We start from the raw sequence: 13577 nt of genomic DNA on the forward strand, positions 1-13577 counted from the left end.
ACATGTTGTGCTCACGTATCTTATTCACGTGATTCAGCAGTTTAATGACAGATGTTATTCATGACCTACCCTTAATTTATGTTTATATATTAGACACATGCTTAGGGGTGTTCGATAGGTGGGACTCGGGCACTCGTCATGGCCCATCGGTTTGGGTTGTGACAAAAGTGGTATCAGAGTAGTTTTGTCCTAGGGTTGTCTACAGACCGTGTCTAGTGGAGCCTTGTTTATGAGTATGTTGTGCACGACATTTATAAACATAAGGCTAAAAGACATATTTTCTTATCTTAGATCGTGCGATATAAAGATTTATTTACCTAACAATATATTATGTTTTCAGCGATGCCTAAGAAGGCTACAGCCGCACAGAAGGGCAAGTCTGTGGATGGTGAGACTACTAGTCGAGCACCATGAGTTACTCGGGCTCAGGGAGAGTCTCATAGTGAGATTCAATCTCAGACTTCACATACCCCGCCCTCTCTAGAGGAGCTCCGAGGGGCACCAGCTCCAGCGCCTGCCCCTGTAGAACAAACTCCTCAGCTAGATGCACCGGGTCATGAGATGAGTGATGCTATTCAGCTATTCACTCGATTAGTAGCCGCACAATCTCGACGTCAGGAAGTAGGTATTGGTCATGCTGATAGGGCCATCAGTACGAGGGTTCATGATTTTATTAATTTGGACCCTCCGGTATTCACCGGAGTAGATCCAAATGAGGACCCTCACATATTTATCATGCAGAGGACTTTGAGGGTAATGAAGGCCACTGCGACTGAGTTAGTTGAGCTAGCTTCCTATAAACTTCGGGATGTTGCAATTAATTGGTACGAGTCTTGGGAGTTGTCCAGAGGTGAGGATGCCCCTCTAGTGGTATGGCATGAGTTTGCATAGGCTTTTCTTCGTCATTATCTGCCACCAGAGATTAGGCGGTCCAGAGTTGATAGTTTCTTGACCCTTCGGCAGGGTAATAAAAGTGTTCATGAGTACAACTTTCAGTTTGATTGTTTGGCTAGGTATGCTCACACTATTGTAGCTAAGATGGAGGATCAGGTTCACCGGTTCATGATGTGGTTGGACCCGCACCTGCTTAATGATTGTATGTCGGTCTCACTTCAGCCAGGCATGGATATTTCTCGTATTCAGGCATATGCTCAGGGTGTAGAGGATCATAAACAAAAGCAGATGGACGATCATGAGCATGATAGGGGCCAGAGTAAGAGAGCGAGATCTTCGGGTCTTTCTGGTGAGTTTCGAGGTAGTCAGAGACAACAATACCCAACGTATCCAGCCCAGCCATCGGCTAGTGCACACCCTAAATTTTTCGATAGGAGATTTGATCATTCCATATATTCAGGGCCTAGTCAGAATTCCAGGGCCTCAAGTCTTAGTATAGGGGTGAGTCAAGTCATATGAGGCCGACTTTTCCATGATGTGCTCAGTATGGTAAGCAACATGTCGGGCAGTGTCGTATGGGGTTGGGTGTTTGCTATATTTATGGTTATCTAGGACACGTTATGAGAGATTGTCTAACGAGGGGTGGTACAAGCATAGTTCAGCCATCGGGATCTGTAGTTGGTTCGTCATCATCAGTATGCCCTCTAGGCAAGATTCACAAGCACCAATCAGTCGTGGTAGAGGCAGAGGTGGATCATCTAGCTCGAGCGGTCCTCAGAACCATATTTATGCATTAGCAGGTCGACAGGATCAGGAGTCATCACCTGATGTGGTTACAAGTGTATTATCAGTCTCCTCATATGATGTATATGCATTGATTGACCCCGGTTCCACCTTATCATATATTACTCCGTTGGTTGCTAGTAAGTTTGGAATAAAACCTGAGTTGGTTAAACCTTTTGAGGTGTCCACACCTATTGGGGATCCAGTGATAGCTAGACAGGTATATAGAGATTGTATAGCAGTAGTTCATAGTCGATCTACAGTAGCAGACCTAATCGAGTTAGATATGGTAAAATTTGATGTTATAATGGGTATGGATTGGTTCACTTTTTGTTATGCCAACGTCGATTATAGATCAAATATTGTCTAATTCCAATTCCCAGGGGAGCCTATTTTGGAATGGAAAGGTAATACGACATCGCCGAGAGGTAGATTTATTTCCTATCTCAAGGCAAGGAAGATGATCAGAAACTGATATATTTATCACTTAGTTTGGGTACAGGATGTGAAAGTAGAGTCACCAACCATTCAATCTATCCCTGTGGTTAATGCGTTTCCCAATGTTTTTCTCGATGAGCTTCCGGGTCTTCTGCCAGAGCGAGAAATTGAGTTTGCTATTGACCTATTACCAGATACTCAACCAATATCTGTCACTCCCTATAGAATAGCACCAGCAGAGCTGAGAGAGTTGAAGGAATAACTAAGGGACTTGTTTGAAAAAGGCTTTATCATACCTAGTACATCACCGTGGGGAGCACCTGTGTTATTTGTGAGGTAGAAAGATGGTTCCTTGCACCTGTGTATTGATTATAGACAGTTGAATAAGGTGACGATCAAGAATAAGTACCCATTCCCGAGGATTGATTATTTATTTGATCAGTTGCAAGGTACCAAGTGTTTCTCGAAGATAGACTTGATGTCCGGGTACCATCAGGTAAGGGTTAGGGAGAAAGATATTCCTAAGACAGCATTCAGGACCAGATATGGGCATTTTGAGTTTCGTGTTATGTCATTCGGTTTGACCAATGCCCCAGCAATATTCATGGACTTGATGAATCCTATGTTCAGACCCTTTCTAAATCTATTCGTGATTGTATTTATTGATGATATATTGGTTTACTCTTGTTCAGAGGCTGATCATGCATATCATTTGCGTACGGTGCTCAGAGTTCTACAAAAAGAGAAGTTATACGCCAAATTCTCTAAATGTGAATTCTGGTTGAATTCTGTAGCTTTACTTGGGCATATTATTTCAGGCGAAGGTATCCAAGTTGATACACAAAAGATTAAGGAAGTGAAGACTTGGCCTATACCCACGACACCGAAGGAGGTTTGTAGCTTCCTCAGTTTGGCTGGTTATTACAGGAGATTTGTAAAGGGATTTTCTTCTCTTTCAGCACCATTGACAAAGTTGACTCAGAAGGGAGGTAAGTTTTAATGGACTGATGTTTGCGAACGGAGTTTCCAGGCATTGAAGGACAAATTAACTTCAGCACGGGTTCTAACACTCCCAGAGGGAACCGATGGTTATGCTATCTATTATGACGCTTCTGGCATTGGATTGGGTTGTGTACTGATGAAGCATGGTAAGGTTGTAGCTTATGCTTCTAGACAATTAAGAAAGCATGAGAAGAATTACCCGACCCACAGTGATTCATGCACTAAAGATATGGTGGCACTACTTGTATGGAATTTATGTTGATATGTATACGGATCATAAGAGCCTTCAGTATATCTTTAAGAAAAAGGAATTGAATATACGCCAAAGGAGATGGTTGGAGCTACTGAAAGACTATGACGTTGATATTTTATACCATCCAGGGAAGGCAAATGTAGTAGCTGATGCCCTCAGCCGTAGATCTATGGGTAGCATATCATATTTACAACTAGAGAAGAGTGGGATAGCCCATGACATTCATCAGCTAGCTAGTCTTGGGTTTCGATTACCGGACTCAAGTAATACTGGAATTACTATTTAGGACACGGCTACATACTCTTTAGTAACTGAAGTGAAGGAACATCAGTACGAGGATCCCATGTTAGCTTATTACAGGGATACAACCCCTTAGAAGGAGAAGACACCATTTGAGATTACAGGAGATGGGGTCCTCAGATATCGAGGATAATTATGTGTCCCTAATGTTGCAGGGTTGCATCGAAAGGTTATGGGAGAAACTCACTATTCTCGTTATTCTATCCATCCAGGAGCAACAAAGATGTATTATGATATCAGGGAAATATATTGGTGGGACGGAATGAAAAGGATATAGCGGAGTTTGTTGCTCAGTGCCCTATATGTCAACAGCTTAAGATTGAGCATCAAAAACCCGGTGGATTAATGCAGGCTATAGAGATTCTGACTTGGAAATGGGAAGTAATCAATATGGATTTCATCGTAGGTTTACCTCGTACCTAGTGTAAGTTCGATTCTATATGGGTGATTGTTGATAGAATTACAAAATCAGCCTATTTTCTGCCCGTTAGGACTACATATTCCTGCAGAGGATTATGCAAAGGCTTTATATTAAGGAGATAGTACAACTTCATGGTGTCCCTATATCTATAATCTCGGATAGAAGAGCTCAGTTTATAACTAATTTTGAGAGGTCCTTCCAAAAAGGATTGGGGACTCAGGTAAGTCATAGTACAACATTTCATCCCCAGACAGACGGACAGGACGAGCGTACTATTCAGACACTGGAGGATATGTTACAGGCTTGTGTGATAGACTTTAAGGGTAGCTGGGATGAGCATTTGCCACTTATTGAGTTCGCGTATAATAATAGCTATCATACTAGTATTCAGATGGTTCCAAAAGAAGCTCTTTAAGGACAGAAGTGTAGGTCGCCTATAGGATAGTTCAATGTTGGGTAAACTAAGTTAGTAGGACCAGAGTTGGTACAACAGGAAATCGAGAAGATTAAGCTTATACAGGAAAGGCTATTAGTAGCTCACATCAGTCAGAAGTATTATGCGGATAATTGACGATGAGAATTGAAGTTTCAGGTTGACGATTGGGCATTCCTAAAGGTATCACCAATGAAACGGGTTATGAGGTTCGTTAAGAAAGAAAAACTTAGCCCTCGGTACATTGGACCATATAAGATCATATGCAAGGTAGGCCAGGTAGCACATGAGTTAGACTTGCCTTCTTACTTGAAGCCTGTACATCCAGTCTTTCATGTGTCTATGCTCCGTAAATGTATTGGAGATCCTTCCAGAGTCGTGTTAGTTGACGATGTCCAGGTCAAAAAGCAGCTATCATATGAGGAAACTCCCATTGCTATACTAGATAGACAGGATCAGAGATTGAGGACTAAAGACGTAGCTTCTGTGAAAGTACTTTGGAGAAACAATAATGTGGAAGAAATGACTTGGGAAGTCGAAGAAGACATGAAGTTTAGATATCCTCAATTGTTCCCTATCCTAGAGGAGGATCAGACTTTGACATCACAACCTTAAGATGTGTGTATGGATTCTTGTGTTAGTTATTCTCGTTCATCGTGTGAGGCCATTGTTGTTATTGATGATTGTGGTCATAAGTGGCATTGAGTTATTGAGTTTTCTACAAGAAGGGTTGGTAGTAGTACCGTTACAAAGGCAACTCTTCCAAAATTTATATAGATTCCGGGGAGTTAAACATTCGAGGACGAATGTTTCTAGGGGGGGGAAGGATGTTATATTTCACGTTTTCGTACGTTAAAGTTTTGTCGTAAGTTAATCGACGTAGACTCGGGAATGAGATTATTTTTGAGGTCATAAGCATTTATGCTATTTATAACAGGCGATAGGTACGTACTGTGAAGATTAAAGGGTAAACGAATCAAAGAAAATGAGTTTCGTTGAAGGTTGTCAATTTGGGATAAAATATGGTTCGAGCTATAATACCCAGTATTTATGGACTAATGTCATACAAGGTACCACACGACCATGATAGTAAGGTGTATAAGGTATGTTAAAAGTGAGTAGTATTTTAAGTAATTTGGGATAATTCTTAATTATGTAGATAATTAGGTAATTATTGATTTTAGTGGGGGATTAACTAATTAATTAGCATCTTTGGATAAGCCTAATGGAACTCAACGTGGAAGCAAAGGCCTTAAGCAAATGTGACTCTTAAGTTCATATAATAAGGTGGCACATTTAGAGGGTTATGTGGCTAAGTTACCACATGAGTGGGGCCCACACCCACTAATTTATAAGACCTCTCTAATTCATAAAGAGAGGTGCTTATATCTAATCTACAAGTAACGCATCTTCAACAAAAATTCATACAAAGTTATACTACATAATAGCAACGGGATTTGCAATTTTAAGGGAGCCCGGTATAATCTTTCTCAAGAACATCATACGGATTTTCCCCTACTTTGATCTGCCGTTACGTGTCTTTTTTACAATTGATGCGTGTTAGATGGACTGTCAAGAGAATCGGATCAGATATATTAAGGCTATCTTTTCTTTCTTTTTGGCATGATTCATAAGATACAAAAGAAACGAGCAAACGCACAGCTTTCATAAATGACTCTATTCATAGAAGTACTAGGGGTGCCTATGTTTTGATTCCCCATGTGAATTATTATTATATCTTCTGTTCATGGGCCTCAGAAAAATACGTAGTTGATAAAGTTTATCCGAAAGGCATATTGATCTTATGACATTCGGAGAAATATTATTAACGCACTTCTTGTGCATTTTATTCATTTATACATGTACATTGACCCATGACCAGATGGAATTGTATACGTGTATATTATATGTATATGGGATATAGGAAAAGGTTATGACGTTATATACGCACCACTACCTGATCAGTTGGTATACATTGATGATTTCTCCCACAGAGGTCTAGATGATATGATGGGATACCCTTAGAGGCTTGATGATGCTTTGTACACCTATATCTATGCATGATATGACATTTATATGCACGTGCATGAAATTATAAATATTTCAGAATTCACAAAGTTATTTAGACTTATAGGTGGAATTCTTTACTCCATGCTTCATCTATGTCTTTATGTACTGATTTTCATGCCTTACATACTTAGTACATTATTCGTACTGATATCCCTTTTGTCTGGGGAAGCTATGTTTCATGCCCGTAGGTGCAGGTAGACAGGCCGACGGTCCCCCTTTTTAGGATCCTTGATCAGTGAGAGTTGGTGTGCTCCACTTGATCCGGAGTTGTTATTAATTTTGGTACGCTATTTTTGTATGTATATATGGGTATGACGGAGCCTAGTCCCGTCCTTTATATAGTTGTACACTCTATTAGAGGTCTGTAGATAGTCATGTATAGTTGGATAATATGTGGCCTTGTTGGTTTCTAGTTTTGGATATATAGTTGTCTATAGTAGCCTTGTCGGCTCGCCCCTACCGTATTCCGCATGTATATGTATCTATGTCTTTTGGACATGTTTTCCTCATGTATCTTATTCACATGATTCAGCAGTTTAATGACAAATGTTATTCATGACCTACCCTTAATTTATGTTTATATCTTAGACACATGCTTAGGGATGTTCGACAGGTAGGACTCAGACACTCGTCATGGCTCATCGGTTTAGGTCGTGACATTTGGTCTGAGGCATACTTGTGGGTTAGTAATGACTTGAAGATGTTGAGATCGAGGATGACTCGAGTAAGGAAATTCTTGGATACGGGTTATATTGCACTTTATGAGTATATGAAATTCATGGGATGAGTGAGTTGTTATTTGTGACGGATGTAGTGCGTACAGAGTATGAATTTAGTTGTTGTGTTAATGTAGGGTTAATTCTTTGGGTGTTGTTGTGCTAAGGGGGCATGTGTCTTTTTGGCCCGTTTGGGCGGTGCAATTTGGAATTTAGCAAAATGGGTGACTCTCGAGAGGGTTCTAATGGATTCAAAATGTATATGTGCCAATTGAAAATTGTTTGAATTCGTATATCGCTAGAATCGGTTATTTACACTAGATGGTTCCGAGACTTGCAGTAATTCTGTATGACTACGGATTCTACATTTCAGTATAAGAAAGGTATAAAGAACAATTTTAAATTCACATAAGGTATTTTCAGAATGGGTGTTTCGGTTTTGGTATTTATGGGGGGTAATTATGATGTGGTGAGGCTTTACAGATATTTTGGTGGCAATATTCTTGGGTTTGGTGACCTGCGTGGCTTGGTCGAGTTAGAGGAATTCAGTTCTTATAGCTTGGTTATGTGCAAATGGATTTTAAAGTATTCTTGATAGTTTCTACCATGGTTTGAACCAGATATTTTCTACCGTTGTGGGGAACGTGTTGTGTATTGTGATTTCCTCCTGGAAGGAAGCAAGAAGAAGGTTTCTAAATGACTGGGTATGTAATTTGTTGGTTACCCAGAGTTGATAATAAAATTCTTGTGCTTGTCACATGATGGCATGATAGATGTGGTGTGTTGTGAGTGATTAAGATTTATATGTATAAGGTGCCAGTTCATTCCTGAAGGGCAGGTCACAAATTCTGGATAGAATGGTCAGTTTAAGATATTTAGATGAATGTAATAATTGCTCGGTAATTCCTGAGAAAGGTGCGTATTTTAGAAGGCGCATTGTGTTTTGACTTACAGATGTTCATTGGTACTGCGACACTCACCTAGTTGATAGACTGCTGATATTCAAATTATTACTATGTAGAACGGAAGAATTATGGAAGTATTCCTAGTGGGATGATCGTGCATGAAGGATGTGATAATCATTAGAGTGTTGGAGTTGTGATCAGTTACGGTGGTTCATATGCTCTATGAATTTGGGGGAGTGGAGTTCTCAGAAACAAATTATTTCGGGGCCGCGGACTGTGAAAATGTTGCCAAGTTAACTAGATAATAGTGCGTGTTATGGTTAATTCATTAAGTACTTTTTATAGGGCTATTCATCCATGCTCGGATTGCGTTTAGTGTATAATAAGCCTAGAATTGACTGTTATGCTTTAAGCTATGATGTTTCTCTTATTTGTAACATTGTGTGAGTTATTTGAGCCGTGTTTTAGGGTACATAGGGGTTAAAATCCCTGAACGAACTTGATAAAAGCCTCAATGGTGAAATATTTCCGATTTGAGCTAAGATAGCACACTTTGTACATGCCTACACTTTAGCATGTCATTTATACCAGTCCAGGAACATGAGAATCTTACCTCTCTCATCATATACCTGTATGCATGTTTAAATGCTCTCGTGTGATATCTTTTGACTAGAGGCCACGGATGATACTGGGTGGATTATGTTATTGGCACGTGAGTTATCCGTGCGGGTCCAGATATTGATATAATAACACGTGAGTTGTCGGTGCGGTTGATGTTAATGTGAGCTCTAGAAGAGCTGGTTACCATTATCAGATTCATGTGTCTTGGTTCTACTATGTATGATAAGCTCATAGCATTGCGATTGTAGTGGTGCTTGTTGAACTTGTGAAACAATTCTCTTCTTCGAGACATTTCCTATTTTTGGGTGCACGGATTGTGCAGTTTATGGCTTGATTTATATTGGCGTGGCATGTCTATGGAATAGTTTTGTTTGATAATATAAGGTCATTTGACCTATAATGGGTACTATCAGATTTGATTATGGTATATTTGGGGGAATAATATCGAAAGTCGGCTTAAAAAGTGATTGTGGTTCTGGTTGGGGCGAGAAAGCTCCATGACTTGTTGATCTGATAAGCGGTTATGAGATTCCGTGTGTTGCTTTCATTATCGGTAATGTATGAAGGTTTTGAGAAAGAGGTTTTGTTTGATATGGGGTTTAATACTAGTACCGGGTTGGTTTTTAATAGTTACTGTGATCGGATTGGTGCTGCCCGTATGCGAGTTATGTGGTATATCATGTGATTACATCTTGGATTGTGGTTATGGCTTGATACAATCTGTTCATATTTATACAGTGTCTATATGTGAGATTCAGGTCTTGAAAAGAAATTTTGAATGTTGGAAATTGAATTCCAAGGTTTACGGGACAAGGTTGAATTAATGATCTTCATTTATGTTGTGTGGTCAGACCCATATGGAATAGGGTGACGAGGGATCACCCCCAGGTATGTGTGTAGTAAGGTGTAACAGTGAATTAAGGGCTTAGGAACAATTCTTGGCACATTTGAGGATGAACGTATGTTTAAGTGGGGGAGAATGTAATGACCCGACTTGACATTTTGAACATTTACGCTCCTTTCAACTATTGAAGTCTTGAATAGCTTCATACGATGTATTATAACTTGTGTGAATTGTCGGTTTTGGTTTTCAGGTATTTCGGAGTTAGCTTGGAAGAATAATATTTTAGGTTTAAACCTTAAGTCGAAAAGGTTGACCGAATGTTGACTTATGTATAAACAATACCAGAATAGAATTTTGATGATTTCAATAGCTCCGTATAGTGATTTTGGACTTAGGAATGTGTTAGAAAAATTATTTGAAAGTCCGTAGTTAAATTAGGCTTGAAATGGCGAAAATAAAAATTTAAAGTTTGGAAGTTTGACCATAAGATTGACTTTTTGATATCGGGGTTAGAATCCTATTTTGAAAATTAGAATAGCTTCGTTATGTCATTTATGGCTTGTGTGCAAAAATTTGAAGTCATTCCGGATTGATTTGATAGGCTTCGGCACAAATTATAGAATTTGGAAATATCATAACTCATAATTTGATTCGAGGCGCGATTCATAGTTTTGGCATTGTTTGATGTGATTTGAGGCCTCGACTAAGTTCATATCATGTTTTGGGACTTATTGGTATGATTTGACGTGGTCCCGAGGGGCTTGGGTGTATTTTGGATCATTGGTTGAAAGACTAGTTAAGTTAAGAAATTTAGAGTTTGACCATGGTCAATATCGGATCAAGACGACCTCTTTTCAGTGTTTTGAGTGTGCGAACAGGTCCGTAACATGTTTTATGATTGAAATTTATATATGGTTTGTGTCCGGGAGGTTCCGAATGAGTTTTGGGGTGGTTTCAGATCATTTAGGAGAAGTTGGAGTTTTCTGGTTTCTGGTGCGAACACTGTTCATTCGCAATTGCGAAGTACTGTTCATTCACAAATGTGAACTTTTTGTCCGCAAATACGAATCTGGGCAGAATGTTACGGGAGTCGAAATTGGTCATTTTCTATATTTTATTTTGGGGTTTGAAGCTCGGGTTTTGGGCGATTTTGGAGGAGTTCTTCACGACTTTGACTTGGGTAAGTTTTCTATATCCGAAAGGGATTATATTTCATGATTCCATGGTTATATTCATAATTTATTTGTGAATCAAATGGAAGAAATTGAGATAATTGGTAAACCTTTTCAAAAATAAAAAATTAAGATTTGGAGGTTGATTCGTTATTGGCATTCGATAATTTTTGTATGGTTGAACTCGTATCGGAATGGGTGTTCAGATTTTGTGAATTTTTGTCGGGTTCCGAGATGTGGGCCCCACAATTAACTTTTGGTTGACTTTTCGAGTGGAGTTGGGAATTTTTATAATTGTTAAATTGTAAGCATTGGAGTATATTTTGAATAATTTGCACGTTTTTTGACTAGTTTCAGACCGTTTAACTTGGAATTGAGTAGATAGGAAGGCGTTTGGAGGTTGATACGCGCGGAATGGAATTTCTGGAGTATTGTTTAGCTTGCTCGACATTCGATTCGGCTTGTTCGAGGTAAGCAACTCTTCTAAACTTGGAGCTGAGGGTATGAACCCTGATTCTATGTGTTATGCGAATTGTTTGGAGGTGACGCACATGCTAGGTGATGGGCGTGTGGGCGTGCACCGTAGAAATTGTGATGTCATTGATTACGTAAAATTATATAGTCAAATAATCTTGTCATTTCTATGTACTTTCATGTGTTACAGAAATTGAGCTAAGAATCATGTTAAATATCATGCTGAGGCTATATGCCGGTATTATTGAGACCCACAGAGGTCGTATTGTTGTTGAATTATTTGCTTAAATTATAATTTCATACTAAGTCATGTTCAATCATTTCATATCATCTCTCAGTCTCTATTGTTATTTATTGTTACACCATAGCATTATTTTGGGCTAGTTTCATGACATTGTGAGCCCGAGAGACTGGAGAGATTGATGACTGAGTGAGGTCGAGGGCCTGATTGTGAGTGATATTTATGGGAGCGAGCTACACGCCGCAGCATGCCATATTGGCTTTATATATATATATATATAAAATTTATGGATCGGGGCTGCACACCGCAGCATGTCAGATTGGCTTATTATAGCGCTTGGGCTGAAGGAGCCCCTCCGTAGTCTACACCCCCCCACAGTGAGCGCAGTTTATTTTATATTGAGGGATGGATCTTCCTTGGAGATGGATCTTGTCCGAATCATCTATATTTGGGGATGGATCTTCCCCTGGGCATGGATCTTGCCCGAATCATTCATATTGAGGGATGGATCTTCCCTGGACATGGATCTTGTCCAAATCATTTATATGTGGGAATGGATCTTTCCCTGGGGTGGATTGACCATATACATTGCTGAGTGACAAGAGTGGAAATGCGAGGTAGTGAGATTGAGTACTCTGAGAGTATGAGTACATGAGTTACATGAGTCCATCACTGTGTTGCACTGCATTAGACATGCATATTTGATATATAGGCATAGAGACGTATTTTTCCTCATGCTATCCGGTAACGAAGTTTCATATCTATCATTAAAGCTTTTGAGAAAATTTTTAGATTTTAGACTTACGCACATTTTTAGTGATATTCGGCAATGAATTTGAGTTTTACTGTTATACTTGAAAAGAAAATATTTATTTTTCGGAACTGTATACGAGTTGAGCATGTTATTATGGAGTAATTACTTGTGCTGCTTTAAATTGTATTGTTATGAGATGTTATTGGTTATTGATGTGGACTCTGACCTTGGTACAAGCTCATCACTACTTTCAACCTAAGGTTAGGTTTGTTACTTATTGAGTACATGGGGTCGGTTGTACTCATACTACACTTTTGCACCTGCGTGCAGATCTCTGATGCTGATATAGTTGCATACGGCGAGAGCTGGATCTGAAGATGTACATGCGTTCCAGTCATTGCTGACTCTTGTTCATGGTAGCTTTAGAATGTTTAATCTGTTCATGTATACTTCAGACAGATGATGTATTTTTTTTACACCAGCTTTATAAATTCTAATCTTAGAAGCTCATGATTTGTACTACGAGTCCTTGGGGAATGTATTAGAGTCAGTTAAATAATTATTGAATCAGATTGTGTTATTTGGCTTACCTAGCGGGTAAGGTTAGGTGCCATCACGGCTAGTTGGATTTTGGGTCGTGACCCTAATTTTAACTACGGACTTCCAATTAATTTTTCAGACACACTTCTAAGTCCAAAATCACCATGCGGAGCTATTGAAATCATCAAAAATCTATTACCGGGTCGTCTACACATAAGTCAACATCCGGTCAACCTTTTCAGCTTAAGTTTTCATTTTGGAGACTAAGTGTCTCAATTCATTTCAAAACCTTACAGGACCCAAATCAATTATCCTGGCAAGTCAATTATCAAGTGTAAAGCACAAACTGATTAGTAAATGGGGGAACGGGGTTGTAATACTCATCTTATACAAACGTTCATCCTCGAACGAGTTTAGAAATATATCTGGAGCCTCAAATAGGTGCGGATATTTTCTCCGCATCTCCCGCTCAATCTCCCAAGTAGCTTCTATAACTGGTTGGCCTCTCCACTGCACATTCACTGAAGCTATGTCCTTGGATATCAATTTTCGAACCTATAGTCTAAAATGGATACGGGCTCCACATCATAAGTCAAATTACTATCCAACTTCACTGTGCTGAAATCCAAAACATGAGACGGATCTCCGACATACTTCTGGAGCATAGATACATGAAATACTGGATGAACACCAGATAGATTAGGTGGGAATTCAAG

The 13577-nt window shown here is 39.4% G+C and overlaps 1 protein-coding gene across 1 annotated transcript in view; it reads left to right on the forward strand.

Annotated features, from left to right (window-relative positions):
• The first annotated feature begins 342 nt into the window (after positions 1–342).
• LOC138896361 (uncharacterized) overlaps positions 343–13577 on the forward strand; it is a 28188-nt gene continuing 14953 nt past the window's right edge. Inside the window, exons 1-8 of the mRNA XM_070181166.1 lie at positions 343–388; positions 485–824; positions 1014–1243; positions 2808–3104; positions 3499–3633; positions 3826–3839; positions 3911–4072; positions 4180–4311. Of these exons, the coding sequence (XP_070037267.1) occupies positions 343–388; positions 485–824; positions 1014–1243; positions 2808–3104; positions 3499–3633; positions 3826–3839; positions 3911–4072; positions 4180–4311 (1356 nt within the window). The remainder of the gene's footprint in view (positions 389–484; positions 825–1013; positions 1244–2807; positions 3105–3498; positions 3634–3825; positions 3840–3910; positions 4073–4179; positions 4312–13577) is intronic.

This window comes from Nicotiana tomentosiformis, chromosome 7 (assembly GCF_000390325.3).
Source record: "Nicotiana tomentosiformis chromosome 7, ASM39032v3, whole genome shotgun sequence".
NCBI classification, from domain to species: domain Eukaryota; kingdom Viridiplantae; phylum Streptophyta; class Magnoliopsida; order Solanales; family Solanaceae; genus Nicotiana; species Nicotiana tomentosiformis.